This window comes from Anser anser (assembly GCF_964211835.1).
Source record: "Anser anser genome assembly, chromosome: 13".
In the NCBI taxonomy this organism is placed as follows: domain Eukaryota; kingdom Metazoa; phylum Chordata; class Aves; order Anseriformes; family Anatidae; genus Anser; species Anser anser.
The window spans coordinates 21102191-21124373 of NC_139734.1; the positions used below are offsets into that span (position 1 = coordinate 21102191).

General features: G+C 41.5%; 1 protein-coding gene and 1 long non-coding RNA gene across 4 annotated transcripts in view; one reads left to right on the forward strand and one right to left on the reverse strand.

Annotated features, from left to right (window-relative positions):
- The window catches only part of LOC310880990 (connector enhancer of kinase suppressor of ras 2-like), a 186830-nt gene extending 183834 nt beyond the window's left edge, over window positions 1-2996 (reverse strand). The window contains exon 1 of the mRNA XM_083797611.1: window positions 2086-2996. Coding sequence (XP_083653737.1) covers window positions 2086-2152 — 67 coding nt within the window. The 5' untranslated portion in view covers window positions 2153-2996. The remainder of the gene's footprint in view (window positions 1-2085) is intronic.
- LOC310881000 overlaps window positions 1-16465 on the forward strand; it is a 36990-nt gene extending 20525 nt beyond the window's left edge. The window contains exon 3 of one of the 3 annotated variants that reach the window (XR_014572038.1): window positions 16256-16465. This is a non-coding gene — a long non-coding RNA (uncharacterized lncRNA). Of the gene's footprint in view, window positions 1-767; window positions 2092-5067; window positions 6171-16255 lie in introns of those variants that run through there. The other 2 variants (XR_014572039.1, XR_014572040.1) reach the window with 2 other exon arrangements.
- Window positions 16466-22183: the final 5718 nt, after the last annotated feature.

Consider the following 22183-nt stretch of genomic DNA (forward strand, 5'->3'; position numbering starts at 1 on the left):
ATTTAGAGGAATGACTACAGCTAATGGAGCTGACACACAGAATACAAATGGAGCTGACCTACAGAACATACATAAATTACAGGGAAACAGTGGCCACAATTGGGCAATTTTTGTGAAGTTAGGGATTTCCAAATAGTTTTAAACTAATTTAGGCACACTTCCATTTGAGTTTGTTAGGTCTTTTCTTTGCCTACAATTGAAGAATGAGTTTTAAAGTAACCATTGGGATAAAACTGAGGCTTCTAATACTGGCATGCTGAAAATGGGTAGATGTGCAACTTTACTGGCTGTGGATTTGTAGCACTCATGTTACCAAGGAAAATACCTATCCTGTGACTACTTAACTGTGTTCATTGCATTATATTTGTGCTTAAGCCCAGAGGCAAAAAACTGACAATCCTGTCTGCTCCTGACTTCCTCATGGGTGCAGGATGCAGTCTTTGTAGAGAAATATAACTGTCAGACCAGTCAATATATTTAAAACCCTTTAGTTTAAATGATCTTCTTGCTTCCTCTGGTAGGTACTACACATGCTATGGCCAGTGTTACCCAAGATGAAATTAGTTTACACCAAAAAGGATAAAAAAAAAAGTAGCAGGGAGTATTTTTAAATTTAGCAACAAGTATTACACACACTTTGACATTTAATTTACATTATAATTTAACTCATAAGTTAAAATACCATAACAATCTGTCTACTTTTAAAATCTTTTACATACTGAAAATAAAGGTGTGGATCAGCAAACTCTGCTCTGCCCATACATTAGGTATCGATTTCAAGTAATGGCACTGGAGTATGGGAATCAATCCTACATCTAATGGCTTTCGGATCCATCCTGACGACCTGCTTTAGACCTCCCAATTAACCCGAGCTGACAAACACCTGAGGTACAAGCCACATACAGTCCCTCAGATAGCATTCACTTCCCAATACTGCGTGCTTGCAAAAGAATAGTTTGCTCGTAATTGCGATGTTTCCGATGAGCACCTCAGCAGCCCAATTCCAGTGAAGGATGGAGCTGTACCCCAGCAAAAGGAAATGTGAGCCATTCCCTCGTTAATGACAACGCACCGAAAGCCTTAAGGACGTTATAGTGGGCATCCAGCTCATCCCTCCAATAAGTTGAGTAATCACATTACAGAAATCATTTCTGTGAGTAACGTACAAGCCAAATTTGCACCTATTTTCCTTATATAATGGAGATCCCTTACAGCAGAAATCATTTGTCTCCGAGACAGACAGCTCATCAGAAGCAGCATTTAACAGCAGTGCTTTCTACCGTGTCGATACATTTTCCCCCCACTCAGGAGAAATTTAAAGCACTTAGCATCGTGAGCGATTCCTCGCCCTCCCCTCCGAAGCAAGCGGTGTGTAGCACAGCTGAGCGTTATAAAGCAAAACATGTCACAGCTTATGGCTGTGTTGTGAAACTGCAAATGTGCCGGGAAATCGTCGTTCTGCCAAGTTATCTGGGAGAGTTTCCCCGGCGAGGCTGTGCTCAGCCCTGCGCGTTCCCCCTCGCACGCCCCACGCGCGGCCGGGCTGCACTGGTCGCGGTGCCGGGGACCGTGGGGGCGTTGGGCAGAGCGGCGGCACGGGCAGGAGGCGCCGGGAAGCCCGAGCAAACCGGGACCTGTCACCGAAGGATCAGAATTCCTCTGTCCAGCCACCGGCACTTCACGCTCCTGGCGTTACCCTAAACTACACATGAGTGCTGCACAGCCACTGCATCAGATCACCTGATATGAGCAAAACAGACCTAATCAGGGCAAATTTAAAGCAGCCAAACGTAATAACACGACGCTGTGCAAGGCATGATGGAGTCATGAGACACAAACACTTTATGCCTGCATTTCCCAACAAATGCATCAGAGCCCTGCTCGGGGCTGGGCAGAAATTCCGACAACATGCTGCACGGCTTAAACCGCCTCGCTCTTCAGCCGTGCCTCTGAAAACTACTGTGCAAAGCAGCATATGGGTGATTAGAACTGCATAAACTCGTCCCAAAACAAAGAACACAGGAGCAGACATGTAAATTCCAAGGATCCAAAGTACAGACAATACATGGTAATAAAGGATCGTACCTTTCATCCAATCCACTACTTGCTTGGGCGTCCACTTGCTAATAGGTTCCATAACGAGAGCCATCATCGGATCACTTTATCATTCACACCAAAATCAGAAAAAGGAGAGCAAAAAACGTATCAGAGCATGGCTGGGGTAAGAGAGCTGGAGGATTTTACAGTGCAGTCCAAAGACAAGATGATGCTTTGTCCCTCCAGGTTTCTCCTGCACTGATTCAGTAATGTATAAAATTACACTGCTTGATCAGCTCTGGCACCTCCCCCACTGCACACAGCCTGCAACACACTGGAGCACACGGAGCCAGGAAATGGTGCAGTACGTATAGACTTACTTACAAAAGCCTCTACCCAGTGATCTACTTATTAGACTGGCACAAATATAAAATTATATTACACAGAAAGCAATTCGAGCTGGAGCTATTCCAGGCACTGAGTTTTAAGGAGCTTTATTCCAACAGGCTCTGGGATCTTCATCAGGGAAAATATCACTACTGTAACTTGATAGCAGATTGTCTTGGCTTCATTGTGAATATGCTGACTGTCATTCAATTTAAAAAGAAGATAGAAATATCAGAATATCGCTTGGCATCTGGCAAAATGCTGAGCATCTCCATCTTTACAATGCAAAATGTTGCTGGAGTGTTATCCTATATAATCATGTAATCAGAATGTCAAACACAGAAGTCTCACCCAAGATAAAACTATTGGAAGGAAACTCTTTTTTTTTTTTTTTTTCCCCCCTGGCCACATTCACAGTCAGTATATTTCCTCCTAAGAGCTTCTCATTTTGTGGTGAAAAATGGCAGCGTAGAAGGTTGGAGTCAATTTTTCCTGCTACAGCACCCTAACACAGACAAGTGTAGCAAGTATTTTGATTCAAGGCACTGGGACTATTAGACAATCTCTCCCTTTTGTCAGGGACAAAAATGTTTTAAGTATTCCTGATACTGAAGTTTACTACCCTTCCAAAAGAGAAAGGTGAAGCATTTTAATGAGATGTGCTAAGCAGCACTTTCTGGACCCTTTGGTGATTCTTTGCACCTCACGCAGCATGTGTTCTGCATCATGTGGTTGGAGAGGTGCGTGCGTTCTGTTCAACCCATTGTCTGAGACATGCAGCCCCCCTATTTTATCTTACAGGGGAAAACTCAGACTCCAGAAAAAAAAAAAAAGGCAGAACAAAGCAGTTCCACCTTTCTTTCCAGCAATCTTTCATCCGTGCCTTTTCTTCCTGTACTGTTTCAAGTTCCACCAGCATATTGGAATAAGAAAATGATATTGTTACCATGTCTCCCTCACTCCACTAGGACCCTGTTAATTTACCCAGGCTGAGATCTCTCCTCTCTTTCTCACGTGGGGGAACATAAAATACAAATGGAATATTTATGCTGTGCTGTTTCAGGGATCTTCCTTAAGTCTACATAGACAAGGATGCAGACAGGCATCCTTTTCCCCCCTGAAACGTCTCCAGAGATGTACCATTCTCAGTTCAGTGATGCGCTCTGTCCTTTTTTATTTTTCTTTTGCTTTGGAAAGTAGTGTGATTAGTATTCTGTGATGTCTTTTGAGTGCTCAGAGCACAGATCTCCTATTCAAAAGGATTCACATCAATTCTCCTTCAAGAAGGCTGTTTGCTGTTTCCAGCTGAACAGCATGTCAGCTTCCTCTATGAGTTTTGGGAGACCACTTTCAGTAGCTTTAGTTCTGTCTAAATAGCTGTTTACAATGGACATAATAATGACAAAGATTTCAAACACACAACACTTCTCTTTTTAGGTAATAGTGGACTGGAATTGAGATATGCAGAATAAATATTTGTTAGCTATTGGAAGCTGTGCAAGCTGTTTGGTTTAGGGCTATTCTTTCTTAAAATTATTTTTACAAAATGATTATCTCCCTTGAATTCTTTTGAGTTTAATACAAGCATAGAAGAATTTGGGATAAACTATGTTGTGTATGAATTTGGTATTTGGGCATAATTACAGGAAAGTATCTTCATTCATGATTGCTTGGACTATTTCCCTAATTTCTGTAATTTGACAGACGCTCTGTCAATGTCCTTTTGTCTCACATTTCCCACCCATGCTTGACTGGGCAGACTTTTTTTGTATATTTTGACATAGTTTTGCAAGAGGATGGAGCCTGAATTCAAAGCTCGAGAGTATCAGTGGGCATACTTCCATTCATTTTAATTGTGTTTGGATGACAAAAGAAGCTCAAAAACTATTATTTTAGAATCATTACTTCCATTTTCAGAATGAGATTTCTTTAAAAAACTTTTTCGTGTCCTGTTCCCGAGGCCCCCCACCACAAAGACGGTGTGCATTTTCATTTACTTGCAGTGTTATTCACCACCCTGTTGCTAGTTCATCTCCTGTGTTTTTCTTTCTTATTACTAGCCACAGTTTCTCTGTATTTTGGGATTCTGCAAACTTTTGGGCAACCATCTACTTTTTGTACTACTTACTGGACTGAAATATTTAAAGTTGTGAAAAGTAGTAACTTCCTAAGCAGATGATTTATTCATACATTCGGCTTCATTATCTGTTGCACAGATCAGTACGCGGAGCTGTAGCTTGTCAGTAACCATTCTAAACCCAGAAAAAGGCTCCTCCAACTTACTTCATGGATATGTCCATCGTGACAGTCCATGGAAGATTGTACCTGGGTACTTCCTCTGCTTTTTGTTTTCTTATTCCAAAAAGATTTATTTCTGACACCCTGCCTTATGGGAATGTCACAGGAACATGGGAAGGCCTTGGCAAGATCTGTACAGTCCCTGAAGTTATTCCATGTGGTTTTCTGTCCATTTATTGCCAGGCTTCTGCCTGGACGTCTCCCCCAGGCGCTCCTGCGTTGCTTCCTAATAGCAGCGTAGGAGAAACAATGCGCTCCCGTGATTGCATTTTTCTTCCAGGCTGAGTACAGCAAGCCAACAGAAAAAAGATCAAGGAACATCTTTCTCACTATGCTTCTATCTAGGTCATGTAAATGAGAAATACTTCGTGACTGAAGTCTGCATAGGCACTGGAGCAAAGTACAGCACTTGAAACGGGGAAGGAGACAGACCTCTCCCTGCGTGGCGCACAGTTGTTGTCGGAGGCCTACATAAAGTCATCTGGTCATCTCGGGTCACCGGCACTGCTCTCGGCTCCGACAGCCACGGCCTAAGACCGAACGGGCTGGCTGGAAGCTTTCAGGTCGCTCCGCCTTCACCACAGTAACGCCAGTCGTTCTGGAGCTTTTGGGCATTGCCTGGCATCTCCGGGATCCCCAATTACACCCTCGTCCTCTGCATCTTCCTGGTCACCGGGGAGGCAGTTACATGTCCCTGTGTATTTCGGGGCCGCTGATGACTTCCCAGTTAATGACTGTGCTCAAACACAGCAGCGTCGTTGGCGGAACGCACGGGGCAATCATTTCTATTTCTTACATTTTTCACTCGGTAACTATTCTTCTCGTATTCGTATCTATTTATTTATTTTGTTGCAGTAACCTGTATGTTGTGAAGCAAGCTCTTTATAAGCAAGTAAGCTTACAAAAACCTTGGCAGAGCATTTGATAGCTACTACGGAAAACATAAGCCTGCAGTTTCAGGTTAAGTAAGTCATGAATGCCCTAAAAAAGCGGTGTGCAGCTTTATAGCTTAGGACGTTTACAAGTTACGTTATCAATGGGCATACATAGCAAAAAGCTCCGTGGGAATGCCTGTTGGACTCCTGGCTGTCGTTACCGTTTCTCACCGCGTGCCGTCCAGGTACCGCGCAGCTACATTTTGCTGAAATGAACGTTTCTACAGAAGCCGAACAAAGCCAGGCAGAACGCAGCCAAGCGGTTCGTTTTGCCCAGCTCTGGGCTGGCTTCTCCCTGATGCCTCTTTCACAAATCTCCGCACCCGAGCTCTGGAGGCTCTCCCGTTTTGAAGACGGGGGGGCACGGAAACGGCCCTGGGTGCGTGCGGACAGCGCCCCGCAGCCCCTCGGGGGCGGCAGGCCCCGGCCCCGCAGCACGGAGCCCGGGCCAGGCCCCGCACGGCGCCTCCCCGCCCGCTGCAGCCGCCCCGGAGGCGTTTGGGGCCTGGGCCGCCTGCTCCGCCGCGCCCTCTGCTGGCCCAGACCTCCCCTTGCCCTTCCCCTTGCCCTTCCCCTTCCCCTTCCCCTTCCCCTTCCCCTTCCCCTTCCCCTTCCCCTTCCCCTTCCCCTTCCCCTTCCCCTTCCCCTTCCCCTTCCCCTTCCCCTTCCCCTTCCCCTTCCCCTTCCCCTTGTAGAGACGTCACCAACACAAAGTTCCTGCGAACTCCCACAGCAAGGAATCTTTTTGCCTTCTGAAGTGGGATTCAAGCAGTTACTGTTGATTACGAATGTTCATTGCTGTAGCATTTTTCACTATTTTTATGGGAACCTGCTCCAGTCTGACATTCAGTCAGAGGTATGGTGTTAGCATTCCAGCTTTTACATGGAGCTTCATTAGAAATTTATATTTTTCCTGCTCCATTAGATGGTATAACTCTTTTATTAATGTGTGTTAGTGATAATAAATGATACCTTACATTAACTTGGTATTAAAACACCCTTAAAATGGCTTGGAAATCAGGAGTAGCATTGCAAAAATGCAAGAAATTCTCACTTTTTCAGTATTATAGGAAAAGTATTTTATAATCACTCGCTAAAATAGGTCTTGACATTTCTGACATTTTTGTGCAGTGCTTTTTTTCTTAATATATTTTAGAGTTCATGAAAGCTCCCGCTCTGACATCTCTTGAGACCGAAGTCCTCTATTTAGCCACAAACAGGTATATTGTATGGACGGAGGCAGTGCAAACTTCATCCTATCTTGCCATCACTTTTATCATCATCTATTTTTTTCAGAAATTGCCCTTTAGGTATGTTACGATGCCTTGACATCAGTAGTGGTTTATATAAGATGGATTTCCTAGATTATACATTTCTGGGGAAAACAATAAAACACTTTTTGCAGGCATATTCAGGGTTTTGAACATACTCTGAGTATGTTAATGGCAAAGGTATTTAAAACCATACACCCAAAAAATATTAACAGAAATAATATAGTTGCTCGCTAACGTAAATACCTTGATCTTGGTGAAGACACTGTGAAGTTACAGCAGGAATACATTTTTCCCATAGAAGATGAACCAGTTGCTGCTGCTTTGACTAGGACTGCGAATGGTTTTCTGAGCAGAGAATACTGAAATATTTTCATATTAAAGGAAACGGGATCGTCTGCTTTATTTTTAGTCTGCTTGATAATATCATCAACATGTTTACAGTCTTCTAAACAGCTCCTCTAAGTGGGCACTCAAACCTGTGAATCACTGCGACAATCTTCAAAGCACAGACACAAAAAGAAGGTACCTTGAAGAAGTGCATTTGTCAAATCTGCATCTACCTAGCTGGGGAAGACGAGGCTTTTATACCGAGACGTGTACCACTGGAACTAGTCATTTCTTCCTGTGGAAGAGTAAACTTCATGAGGATACAGGTATTTGGGAAATCTTTCCGCTGCTGGAAAACAGAGAGCATTGGTTATACAGGCACCTCATCTGCATAATTTCTCTTTTCAGCCTGCGTAATTAATCTCTTCAGCTTGCTGTCATGTTTCATAAAGAGGGAACAAGTACAGAAAGATCCTTTCTTGTAATGCTTCTGCACAGAATTCCTCAGGAAGTAACTACAAAGTTTTGCTAAATTCAGAATGGACTGGATAGTGTAACTAAATTCCAAAACAGGAGTACCTTGCACCAAAGTCTATGTGAGTCTCACACGCAACTTGTTCCCTTCAGAGGGGATCCGGCTGCATTAGGGAGACACGGGGTAGACGATGCAGAGGGCAGCAGCAGAGCTGGTTAAGATCCATCCCGTACAGATGTTTCTTACTAAAGCCAACATCATGATGCCTCAATTACATGGCAGAGCCTCAGGACCTGCAGGTCAGGGATCTGGTGCTGTGCTATCCCCCAAGGCGCAATAGTGAGCGTCGTGTAGTGGCATGCAAGGAGGGAAGGGATGTAGCAATAGGGAATTTGCATTTTCAAGTGAAAATATAGATTATAAAGTGTTTGTAAACTTCCTGAAGGACCCCTGACTGATTGACCCCAGCTTTGTTGCCAGCCTCATGTGTCTGAAGCATTACGTTGGCAAAGGGGACAGGCAATGGAAGTCCTCTTCTGAGTCAGCTAACGCTTAATCTCCAGAGGCAGCCTCCCTGTACCTTGCTGTAGGAAAAGGGACCTCTCAGGGTTCCTCCCGCCGCTGTTTTCTGCCATTCTAAGCTCAGAATGGATTCACTCTCCGAAGTTGCCCAAAACGTAGGGCTTGTAGCACCAAAGTCACAGGGTCAACACGAGAATTTCTGAAGTCAAAACTGGACAATCTCTTTCCAGAAATGTTCCAGCTCAAAGCAAATTGACAGCATGATGCCAAAATTATTACATATGGTCAATAGCCTTTACTACATAGGTATTATTTAGATCAGACTACATAACCCTTATTTTGTGGTCTAAAGCCTTTGCATGTATGAATTTTTAAATTGAGTGGCCTTTAACCTCAGCTTATTTTAAGAAAACAGAATATTAGAATATTTATTACTAAGGTGTTTTTTTTTATTTCCTATCAATATATCCTTATTCATTTGTATACAATTTTTGCCTTTCCCCTTCTTCTAGGAAATAAATGGAAAATATTTCTTTGCTGGAAACAGAAAAGTGTTTATTACACTTCCTTTGCAAGAATCTCAGAACCATTTATAAGCAATAAAACATCTGCCTCTTACTACAATAGGTAAACCGTATTGCTTTGGAAAAAAACAGTAATAACAGGAAAGTTGACAACAGTAATAAAACTTCCAAACTATTGATACCGGATTCCCTTGTTATTCATTATTTGTAAGCTGGAAAGCAGGCTTTGAAATAAAATTGCCCGAAGATTTTCCTAATGCCTTCAGGGAACACGGTCTGTATATTTTCGGCACCCTTTGTGGTTAGAAGAAAACAGTCCAGCAGCACTGCACGTGGGCCTTATTTGCCGTCGAGGGCCACTCGCTCCGGTGGTAGAGGAGAGAAAAGCTCCAGCTGAAGCGAACAGGAGAGCACTGGAGCACAATCAAGGCAATGACGTGGGGAAGTATTGCACCGAGAAAAGACACTTTATTCTTTTGCTTTTCGGCATCATCTTCTTCTCTGTCATTCTATGGTAAAATTTGCCTTAAAGAAATATTTGAACATGGGCTTAAATATTAAAAGAGTCATTTTTGCCTCGCAGAGGTATCTGATGGGGTCACTCAGGATGTGCTGGCAAGCAGGATGTCAGATTCATAAAATTATAACAATTATTATTAGGTCATCTTCATTTTCCTGTGTGAGTCTCAATCCAGGCTTGTCTTTCATGTTGCCAAGTGACTGGTGACAGGCAAAGCTTTTCTTGAAGGCATTCTCAAGATGGCTTTTGCTTTATCTTAGCATCTCTGCAAAGCCCTGCTATTATTAGGTCTTTCTAATGCCTTGGTTAAAACCTCAGAGATTATGCTCCTACTTTATACTCCAATAGCCTCTTCATTCATGATGTTTAGTTAGACTAAATATTTGCCTGGAGGACTGGCTGTGCAGCGACTACCGAGATATTCCCAGCACGTGACTAGAGCCAATTTTTCGTTGCCTTAATACTGTGAACAGAAAAAAGAGACATAATAATCTGGAAGCTGAAAAAAAAATAAAAAAAAAAAACTTTGTGCAGGCTGCTGCTACCTCCCAGACTAGCCAACCATCAAACACTCCCTTCAGCTTTCACCATGTGTGCTTCAGAGAATTTAACATGTGAGGCTTCCTATCCTGGTCTTCACATGTCTGTGAATGATGTGGATAAAACATCAGGTTTAAATGCAGAGCTACAATTTCTTGGTCCTCTCTGTAGTAACACGAGTAACACGGGCACAAAAGAAGGCTGCAGAGTGAAAAGCTCTCTGCTCTTCAACCTGTCTTCCCGAATTATATTTCTTTAATGCAGAAAGAGCCCAAGAAGATGACGGTGATATTTCCTGCTGTGGTTTCTAGTACCTCCCAGCAGCCTGCTCTTTGCTCTTAACCAGGAGCCTTCGCATTAGCAACTTGTTTTTCCCCTCGTAATTCATTTGTCAGGACTCTTCCTTTGCTCTTTTCATTTCACACAGCTCTGCTCTGCCTTACGTGCAATGGTAGCTTTGTTTTTAAAAAGCTTGGGGAGCAAACAACATCATGTTTTCCTTTTCTCTTAAAAATTCACTTGGACAACCTTAAGCCCTTTAGATGGTGACAATACGTGCTCCAATCAAGAGGAGGTGGATTTAAACTAATTATCGAGACCTGAGAGGCTGGTAGCTGTGGTTCAGTCAGCTTTCATTTCTCTCCCACTCTCCTGTAGCCGCAAATGCACGAGCTCAGCTCCACAATAAAGGCCTGCCCTCCAGAAGCCCTGCTTGTACAAACAGCAGTGTCGGAGACCCCGGCTGTCTGCAGCTCCTCCTCGCCCTTCCTCCTCCCGACCTGGGGCGATTCCTCCCTTCTGCCGGGCGTCTCGGCAGCTCGCCAGCCCGAAGCAGTCCTTGTGTGCCCTGGCGGAGAGGGACCGTCTCGGTGACGTGTTCTTTGGCCAACAAAGAGCAACCACAGCCCTGGCGTTAAAATCTGGGAGCAGTCTTTTCATCTTTCTTTGTTTCAGGAGTTTCCAGTAGTTACAGCAATCCTGGAAATGCTCTCTGGCTTCCGATGATAGCCAACTGCTGAGTGTTCCTTAGGACCTGTGTCCTCCACGTCCTTGCAAGAGCTACTCTCTTTTCAGCTCTGCACAAGGAGTTTGTCTTCTCTTTCACAGACTCTTCAGAGTGACAGAAACCTCCGTTTTAAGCTCTGCTCTTAACAGAGCTTGTCCCTGGCCTAGGAGAATAATTAGAAACGCACCCTAATGTCGGCAAGAATTGAAATACCTGATCCTACAAAAGGAGCCAAGACACTTTTAACACAGATATGCCTGAGACTTAGCCTTGCCCTTGGAGTCCTGCTACATGTCCATCAGCAATTTCCCGTGTCACTGACTTTGGCTATTTTTATTCCTCAGGCTTGTGTTCATTTCCCAGTAGCATTCAGTCCAGCAGCTGCAGAACAAAGGTTTTCTCTGAAGGAAAGCATCTCCTGCCATTGGGGTTGGTTTCTTGTTGTTGTTTTTTAGTTCAGTGCAGTAGCAGCAGCAGCAATTTTTGGCTTTAAAACCTCTCTGCAGGTGGTTAGCGCTGGGAGCCAGTGCTGTGAAAAGGTGAGACAAACAAGAATCCTGGTAAGAACTTGACCCTATTTATCAGTCCCCGTAGAGAAGGCCCTGCGCCTTCTGTCTGGAAGAGCTCAGATTTTAGTGATTTCACCCTACTTTCAGAGCAGATTCAGATTCCAGTCCTCATGCCTTCTTGGGTTTGCTTTTCATTAGAAAGGAATTAAATTAGGATGCCCAAAATGTAGCTGAAAACTTCTCCCTGGGTTTAGCTGAGAGGAGGGCTGCTCCTGCTCGATTCCTCAGCTCATTTCTCCCTCCTCCCTCACTTTGACCTCGGTGCCAGTTTCCTCTTCTATTTGGGATGGGTACGGTGCTGCAGCTTGCAAGCACAGAGGAGCAACAGGTGCTGGCTAAAGGCATGGTCACTCACACAGGCAGCACCTAGTTCAAGTTTAAATAAAAATCTAAGCCATATATTCCAGTATTATTTGACTCTTTGTAGTCGTTCCTCCAAGGCTAATCTCGGGTTAGTAACTTTCCATCCTATAAGCTACCCATGTAACTTTTTCTCACCTCTTTGGTGAAGGGGAGTAGCCATGCACCTGACCTAAATTCATGTGCAAGAGTTAGAAATAATATGGATTTCATTCATCTATCTATGAAACTATGAATACGTCTATTATTTACAAATTCATTTTGCATTCTAAACTAAAACACAACACCGTTGCTTTCGCTTAGTACTGGCTGCATGTTTTACTGATGGAGTGCCACGTTCTCAGCACTTCTGCATCCGATCTTTCTAATAAACGTCTACGTTTCTATAATCATGTATCTTCCTAAGAAAGTTCTTACACCTTTTTGTAGCTCACTAATTTTGTTGGATTGCTGCTTCTCACACTACATCATCATGAAACTTAACATTTTTCATGTTAATTAAATGTTATGCCCATATATGCAGATATTCATAATTTCCTTGGGGGAAAAGCTATTTTAGTGTATTTTTAAAGCACAGTTCATTTTCATATTTCTAATTATTCACAGAAAATGGTAAGATAAAAACCAGTTTAGGCTGAACTTTGTGGAAAGCTTTTCTCCCTAAAATTCTAAATTATATTAGTACGCACGTAAACAATAACGTACAGCATTTTGAGACAGGAAGAGGTGACATAAAAAGAGATTGATTTTGAAATATATTAATTTATTGCAAAGAGCCATGTGAACCAATTGCTAATACACCTTTGATGAAGTTTTCAGGTAGGACTGTATAATTTTAATACACATCGAAGCAAAACGTTAATTCTTTTGCTATTAAAATGCCACTGGCATCAGAACTTTCCAGGAATTGTGACTTGTGTTTTTGCTATCTTTCCAGTTTTGGTCTCAAGAAAAAAGGATGCTTTAATGATTTTACAGCTTCCTGGTTTCTCACTTGCTATACCTTTGACTCCATAGGCTCAGATTTTCTTTGCACATCTGGCTTTCTGCAAGGAAAAAATTTAGGAGATATTTAGGAGATATTTAGTCTGGGCTTGTTTCACATTCATTCAAATGTTTAAATCAATTGTTTAGACCTCTAACATGAAACCTTTGTTTAAACTCAAAATTTCCAAATAAAATACAGTTGAAATTTCCCCAAAGAGCTCTTCACATTAATAACTGAATTTCAGATCATTATAAACCCAGAAGTTGGGTGAGTCTGGCTGTTTGTCTGGAGAGGCTCCTTGGCGGTACTTCAGCCCATCACCTCACTACATGAAGTCATCCTGTGACAAAAAGAAATAAAAAAGTATGTGAGAGCTAGTAGCTGGAGTTACCTTACGAAAAGCACAACTTCATATGGCAATTAATTTTGTAAATAAATTTTATATAAATTTATATAAATTTTATATAAACTCATATAAATTTTATATACATATTTTTATGAATAAATTTCATACTTTTTTTAAACCTTAAGGAGTGTCTTATAGGATCTTTCCTGAATTGGAGGGTTCTTTTAGCATCCATTCATATTGTTAAATGCTAGATTTTTATTTTTTTTAATACCAAATCCAGATTTTTATTGGTGATTAAATTTAGGATGTGGCACTGCAGGCATAGGCTGTGACTTGCTTTGTTGAGACAGCATTTTCAAATTCTTTCTTTAACTTACCACAAATGTATGTCTTTGACAATGAAATGCTCCCCAGGCAAATCATTTTTTTCATGCTTCTTATAAGCATTCCCCTTTGAACAATTTTAGCAGTATCAAGTTAATAGCTCTCAAATATTTGATTTTAATCTTACATTTCATGCTTTGCTACTGAGTAGCACTGAGACAGTGATGCTGATGCAAACTCGGGGCAAGCTTTCCTGGCAGCACACCTGCTTACCCAGAGCCTGAGCTTGATCCTCTGCCTGGGTTAGTAACTCTGGGAGCTTTCTGTTCAGTGACCAGTGGCTAAAATGCAAATATTTTATGCAGAGCACAAAGGTGAACGTTTCACAGGCCATTTCTGCAATATACAGATCTGACAGCGAGAGGACTGAAGTTTGTACACAAAACAACACAGAATTCAATTTCCATTTTCTAGAACTTGGGTCTGCTCCTTGATGGGTCTGTTGCAGCAGTCTTGTGGATGTTTGCTGGCTTTCATCAGAATATCCTCTGTATTGAATTTTCTTGGTTAAACTAGCAAATTCCTATGAAAGAAACATTCATCAGAATTTCTCTGACATATTTATGTCCATAAGGAATTTTGTTGCCTGGAGTAAAAAGTCCTTTGGGTTTATAAGCTCCCTTTTCCTTCCTACGGGACTAAAAACAATGGGCTGTGTCAATCAGAATTCATTCATGTATTAATACCACTTAAGCAAGGCGTGAGGGCCTGGTTTCGGTTGGAAAGTAGTTATGCTAATTATCTTAAATTTGCAGGGATTTGACTCAATAGGAACAACTTGACATTTAGTTTGAAAGGTCTAAATGTTTCTGTGCGGTTCAGATAACAACACTGCTGGTAAGATACTCCTTTTTTTCCTTTCCCAAATGACGCAACATATACAAAAAGTTAATTTGCAAAATGTTTACTTAAAATAAAATGGCTCGCATTAAGTCCTCTCGATGCAGCTGACACAGATCCTGCTTACACACAATCTTAGACAACAGAGTCTGCCACAGAAGTTGGGCTATTTGCTTTTCTTGAATCCTCCCTGGCTTTGGATGCTTTCAAATCTTTTCTAATCCTTGCTGAAGGGCATAGCTAATTAACCTGGGAACGGTGCTATGCTGCTGCTTTAGCAAACTACAATGACATACCTGCATAACACTGAACCGTGTCTGTAGATGTATCAAGTAGCTCAGGGAAAAATATGTTTGTGGTATGGCACAAAGCCACCTTTCTCTCCCCTCTCTAAGACACACAAAGGATCTCTCTCCTACCGCAAGGCATCAGAGACATGCAGTTTTCTGTGCTGTACCTACAACGTCCGACGGATGGAAAATATTATTAATTTATTTATTTCCATACTTTATACTTACAAAAGCACATTAGTTCTTCATGGCCCGTTCACGGGCCTGTTTCATGGAGCTGTTTTCCCTTAGCAAGCAAAGTGGCATTTGGCATCTCCTTTGTAGTCCCGTTTCCAGTAGGCTGTTAGAAACCTGAGCTTTGAAGCAACGCTTCCTCTGAAATTGTACAAGAATGACGTGTTGACCACTGCTTGACTCTCCATTTTTCTAATTCCCACAGTTAGAAATTGATTAGTTAATGGAAGCTTAAGCTTGATGTGTTGCAGCACGCTGCACCTTTCTTGTTAGCTGTGAATCCAAGATAATCACTGTGATTTAAGTCAGCCAAGCAAATCCATCAACTGCGTAGCGTGACAGGTTGCTGCTGGTTTTCCTTTGGGGTATTTATTGAAATAGACTACTAACAGCTTTTTTTTTCATATTATACCAGCAAAAAAATATATATATATTGTTTTACTCTTCATGTAATTGCAGGGCACAGCAGAGGTGGCTGCTCCCATGGGGCAGGGTGTCACACCAGGACTGAGGCGCTCCGGGGGGCTTACAGAGGGTGCATGGAGCCCCCGGCGAGGCTGCTCTGGGCCACTGGCACCTTAACTATCCCATTAGAAAGACACAAGCATGTCTGGCTGTCCTTCCAGATGCCACTGACTGCACCTTTTCCAGTTCAAATTTTTAATTTAAATGATTCTTGGAGTCATTCCAGATGAGCTAAGACTCTCTTGTGAATCAGTGCTGTCCAGCTACCCGTACATGTACTCTTACCGTACCTGCTTAAACGTAACCTAAGTTGTTGGATGGTTGGTTATAAATGCACATTTGAATTTTCTACCAGGATTCTTCGAGGAACCCAAGAGACAAGCTGACTAAAGAGCAGATCATGTGTTGGTGGTGCAGACCTTACTCTGACTCAAAATTGTTGCATGTGATCGTATGCTGGAAGGGCAACGTGTTCCAAGCCCCAAGTCTCAGTTGCATTTTTAACAGTGGCATGACTGTGTGCGTCCCTGTATGCTACTATAGAGCAAGCAGTTTACACATCATTCACCAGGTATTATTATCTTTATGTGTTAGTGTAGATTTTTTTTTTTTTGGCAGTTTTGCATCTATTTAGGAAAAGCCAGCTTTCAGAACAATGGTAAATAAGACTCTAATGCAATGCAGATTTTCCCTGATTTTATTCCCTACAGAATAAAAGAGAATAACTCATACCTTTGCTGAAACTGATATAGCCACTAATGTAATGCTGCTTGTTTTTACCTACAGTCATTCCAAGTAATATAAATTATACTCCTAAAATACATCTGATAATAAAAAGGGCATGTGAATGAGATTATTGAAATATGAACCTTTAAATAGGGACTTACTTTTAAAGTCTAACAATGCTGTTTTGATCTTTGATTCTATTTAGTACATGATAAAAATAAGGTGGAATGAAGATGAGTGATGAAATGTTGTACGGGATGAAGCAACAGGATTCCTGCAACAGAAGACATTGGAGACAAAATGGATCAAAATGTCCATGTGAGTGTATATTATATTATTATTTTTAAATGATAGCATATAAAATACCATTTTTTCTTTGGAAATAGAAGGATCAAAATTAGTTACTGATGCTGATGAACACTGATGATTAATATTAATTAAGAAAACTGTAAGTGACCCAACAGCATGAAACTGATGCACTTTACAAGCCTAAAGTAGCAACAGAAAACCTGTTTCATAAATATCCCAGGTTTCATAGCTGGAAGTTCCTGCTGTGCCAGCAGGCATGTGGCAAATAGCAATATGTTGATACTGTCAGGAAATTCAAATTCCAACGGCTCATCTTTGGTGCAATAAAAATATGATAAAAACAGTATTTCTATTATCTAAAACACTGATTGCTTGAATTACAAATGAGTGGATCACTCTACCTGTGACTTACTCATGTTATTTAACCCAAAACATCTACGGTCAGCCATTGTCAGAGACAGGATATTAGGCTAAAAAGGCTTTTGATATTATCCAACACATTTGTCCTGTGCTCCTGTATTCTTATCTTTCTTTTAAAAGGAGACAACTCTATTTCTGCACCAAACGCTGCTTTCAAGTGCATCACCAGAGCAGCATTGCCTTATGATAACAAGCATTGGTGACAGCGGCTAAGCCAGTATCTAAAAAAGATTTGGCATCCTGTCTTGACTAAAGAGAGATAAAAGGGCACTTTCTAGATAGGGTTGTTCAAGAAGAAGCATCTATTAGGAACCCAAGAGTACAAACTCTATTGCCAGTAGATAGCTGCAGCGATTGGGAGAAGTATAACCGCCTCCTCCTCTTAAAAATCTTCCCTTTAGTGTTCCATCATTCCATTTTATCTGGACTGAGATTAAACAAGATTATACGCATGAAGTAAAACAGATTGGAATCAAGAATGTAGTCCTACCACAAGTGGGACTTCTTTTAAAGAAATTGCTTAAACAAATAGTGATTCATGCGAAAGTGCCTGCAAAGCTTTCCTTTTAATGTAGATAAAGTAAAATCACAGGGTTAGTAGAAGGGGGAAAATTATTTGCCATCAAACCATCAATACTTCAATGTCATTGTTATCTCAAAGACAGAAATGGAAGATTATTTTGTAAACATATTTCTTATGAAGATAAGTTTCTAATGAGTGATAGCAGTTTGTGATAAGATTTAATCTTACAGTCTTTTTGCAAAATGTATGCGATGCTATGGGATTAAACAAAGTAGGATATTTTATCTACAAAAGACAAAGGTTCTCTCCCAAGGAGGACATTTCACCAGGTATACTTGGTCTCACCAAACTTTAGGAACCAGCCTGTGCTTTTAGAAATATACATAAGAAAATAATTTTTTATGAAATAGTTAAGGGTGAAACTGTCTTTTACTGTAGACCAGGAAAACAAACAAACAAACAAACAAACAAAAAACACAAGCCCCTGCTACTCTCACATTAAAAAAATTAAGAAGAAAAGACAGTAAACCGAGGAACAGTTCAGGAACGCAGCTGATTTTCCACTTCCAAAAATGTCAAGAGGCATATCAGTGTGACATACAGCCAGCCCTTTGAAAATGGCATATGGCGGAGTTTGTAAAGATACTGAATGAAAGGTGAGGACGAATTTAAACACTTTAAGTTTGCAGCCTAAAAGTTTTTAGACAGTAGCACTCCTTCTTAGTGCAGAATACCCGCTGTGTAGGATGGTTTTGCTTCAAGTACACTAAGAATTGCAGGTTTATGCAGTAAAGATGGCAACCCTTTGACTTCTCTTGAACTTCCACCTGCAAATTGATAGCTGGGTCAACTGAACATGGATGGAAGCTGTGTCTGTGATTTCTTTAGCTTCTTGGATTCTGTGGTGACAGAACTAGGATGTTTAGCTGGTCTTATCCTTTTGGAAACCCAGGAAGGTCATGTGAAGGCTGTGGGTTTAGCAAGAGCAGTGTTTATATTGTTTTAGCAGTTCCATGCTTTCCATGCCTATGGTAGAAATGTTCACCATTTCTACTTCAAAGGATTTCCTCCGAATCCCTCACCCTTATTCAACATAAATGTGGAGCTGTCGAGGAGCATGAGACGCTTTGTAGTGCTGTATTATCTGCATACTTGATGGCTCTTGTCTTCATCTTTGCTTTTATGATACTCTATCTTTTAGAATTAAATCTACTCTATATTCTGTGGTTTTGTTGCTTTCCCTTACTTTGGCATGCTATGACAGGGGCGAAGAGTTAGCTTCACTAATTCAAACAAGATAACGAAACCAAGAAGAAATAATTGAATAAACTGGTGGGCGATGGCTATCTCCTTTATTCTCAAGGACTTAGAACAACACTTGTACTTATCCTGTTATTAGGGGGAAAACCTCTTTGCAGGCCCTTTCAGGTTGGTCAGGGATACAGAATAAAGGTGAGGAGCTGGTGACAACGGGGGTAGCCGTGAGCTTTTCTGGACACACAAAAGTGTGGGTCCACAGTTAGAAAAGAAGCAAGAGAGGAACACGTGTGTGGGAGACCTGAATTAAGAAAAACTGAATTAAGGAAAACCTTCTTAATCTCTGGAGAAATATAAATCAAACAAAACTAAACTGCTGCTTAACCTAATAAATGCTCTGAAGAATGCATTTCAAAATTTCCTCAGTTCATTTTTTCAAAAATCATGGGCAACAAGTATTTCTTCTGCTTTGCTTTTAGATGATTCAGCTTCCCAGTTGTGTAGGGGATGGCAGTGAGGTGTTACATTACCAAAAAGGGGGAACGTATGGATTGCCAGGGGGCCTGTACAGATTGACATTCGCTGTTATTGATATCACAAATAAACTTGTGTGTAAGCAAGATAGGAGAAGAACCCATTTCATTTTGTTCCATGCATCAGTAGATTGGAATTACGATACTTTACGTACTGGAAGGAAAAATTGTGAGAGTGGTAGTGTGGTTAACCTGGAATGGAGCAAGTTTCTGTAATGTTCTGAAAAGCAGGGAGACTCTGAAGAGTTCATTTAAACTGGAAACGTACAGCTGCGTCCAGGCCTGGAAAGCAAAGAATGGAGGCATCGAAAGGAGAGTGAATGGCTTCAAAAAGATTTACTGGTTGTGGGGTATAATTTTTTATTACTTTGGAAAACAAATACCTGTCTTTTTGGGAAGTCTGTAGTAATGAAGTCTAAAAAAGTAGACTGGTGGATTCTGTGCCACACAGTCCAGAAGAATATGGGATTCGTTTGTAAAGGCTTTTAAAAACAGGCCAATTGCATAGGAATCAAAGGCAGGAAAAAAAAATAGGGTCCCTCCCCAGGTCTTTTCTTCCTCCTGCCCCTACTGGTTTGGTTTTCATTTTTATTTTTAAATATTTTATTTATTTATTTATTTAAAATTCTGTGCTATTAAAACGTCTATGCTATTAATACTAATGTGTGGGAAGCCAGTATTCAATAATTCTCTCCCTCTTCACTTTTGGTGCATAGCATTTTTATGTGTTCCACAAGTTGATAATTTGCATGGCTCATCGCAAGAAAAATACTTAAAGGTAATAAAAATAAAAAGAAACCGCATTCTTGATCTTCATAAAAAATATCCCAAGAAGTAAAAAAGTGGAACAAATCTGTAAAGTATATACCCAGACAGGCTCCTCTGTGTTTTGTTTTTTTTTTTTCCTCAAGCACCAGCTGTTTTTTGCATACGAGCATAAGGGACGTATTTGCAGATTCAGTTTATGGGAGCTTTGTTTATGCACTGGGTGAGGATTAACAGTTAATTTTAATTAATGTGGCAAAACCAAGTTCAAAGACGATGGAAAATTTGTAAATCTCGGTGGACCACTACTTCTGGCTGTGTTTGTAGATGCCAGACAAGGTGCTGTGTGGAATTTTCCACATTAACATTTTTACAAAGTTTCACACACTGTAATCATTTCTCCACCACTATTTCACGAGGAACCCCCTGATTTAGCAGTTCTTTAATTCCACCCCTATGCCCCCCAATTTTTAGTGTGTCTTTACAACGTATCTGTAAAGCAGACAGCTACCGCTATTGTCATTTCAAGTGACTGCTCATCAAGAAGGAAATCCGTGAGAAAGCAGGCAACCAACCCCCAAGGCCTGTTTTTCTGAGCAGCTCCCACCTGTGCAAAGCTGATTGCATTGATACGAAAAGAACAGCACGCACATTTTGATGGAAACGAGTAAATAAATAGCAGGCAACTTGGATTTCTCCAAAATAAATCATGTCAAAACAATCTAAGTCTCCTCTTTGACAGAGTAATGAGCCTTGTGGAGACATGAAGCAGTGAATGTCATATATCTTGGCTCTAGCCAGGCTTTTGGCATTGTCAGTGTTCTTACAGTGAAGCTGGGGAAACAAAGCCTCCAAACTGGTTGAAGGACTGCTCAGAAAACTGTTTGAATAGTTTTTTGACAAAATGAAAGGCGTGAATGAGTGTTTTACCGTGACCAGTCTGAAGTTTAATAAATCTGCTCCGTGGGTTCAACTTAACTTAATCGAAAATTCAGGATGAATGTTGGCAATTTTTTTTTCTAATGGGAAGGACTGTCAAGCACTGGGATAACTGCACTTTTCAATGTTGATTCTTGGATACAGTTTCCCAAGCACAAGTTTGACACTTTTTTGGGGGACAAGAGGACAAATTTAATGACAGGATCAGGTCCCTTTTTGGGCTCATGCTACGTAACTGCAAGATTTTATGCCTTACTTCAAGGTAAAAGGCAAATTACTCATTTGCAATCAGGAATCATCATACCAAACTGCAACCCGAATTAGTGGTGGCACATTTTACTGTTCCTTTTCACTTGGCTTTCCTGTTCTTTTCCAGATTCAACAGAAAGCCAAGAAATGATGGCAGCATTTGTTCTAAAGCGTGTGGCCACATGTGTCCAGGTGTGGAGCAGCTGGTGTAGCTGCTGGGGCCACACAACGGCCCCTCCGCGTGGGATGCTTCTTGTGCATCCCTACAGAGACCTGCACGATCTGCTAGGAATCTGAACGTGGCATGAGCTGCTGGGAAAAGGGGGAAGAGCATGGGATGGGGGGTGGGAAGACTGGTGTGATTTTACAGTTTGGTTCCTGGCTGTGGAATACAACATGGGCTTTTGATCTGTTCATGGGAACAGCGTGAGAGTAGCGCCCAGCGGCTGCCCTGAAGGCAGGGAATGCGCAGCCACAGCGCCTGGAGACTCAGCCCAGTGCCGTCCTTCTGAGGAATTCTTTCTCCACCGTGTGGAAGTAGCAACCCGTATTGAGCCAAGTAACTAATAGTAAGCTGAGCTAATTAGTTTAATGAGCTAATACAAAGTAGCTACATCAGAGAGTCTCTCTTTGATGCTAATTCCCTCGTGTGCGGAGTCCTTTTATGTCCCGGGCTACTGTTTAAACCACTGGACCAATTTGCCAGCCTCTGTTAATTTAAATCTGTTATTAATGAAAGAGAAAGCATGTGGATCTGGTTGCAATAGAAGAATATTTGTTTTATTTCATCCTGTCACAGCTTTTCCCTCAAGGTTTGTCTCACTGAGAAGCGTTACCAGGGAAGGAAGTAGCTGGTGTGAAGTTCTCTGGGAGCTTGTCACTCAGCTGCCGTAAACAGCCACCTCAGGCACCGCGTGGTTTTAAGGCTTTCTGCTAAAAGCACTGACGTGACGATCTGAGCAAAAGTCCCCAAGATACAGCTTCTGGCTTCCAGCCTGTCCCAGCACTTTCAGAGCAGGAACCCTTCGACTTGCTTGTCTGCCTCCTACCTTTTTTTTAGCCTGTACGTTCAGTTTACTCCTCTATATTTTAAAGTAATTCCTGTGTATTATGGAGCGCACCTCCTCTACCCCACTCC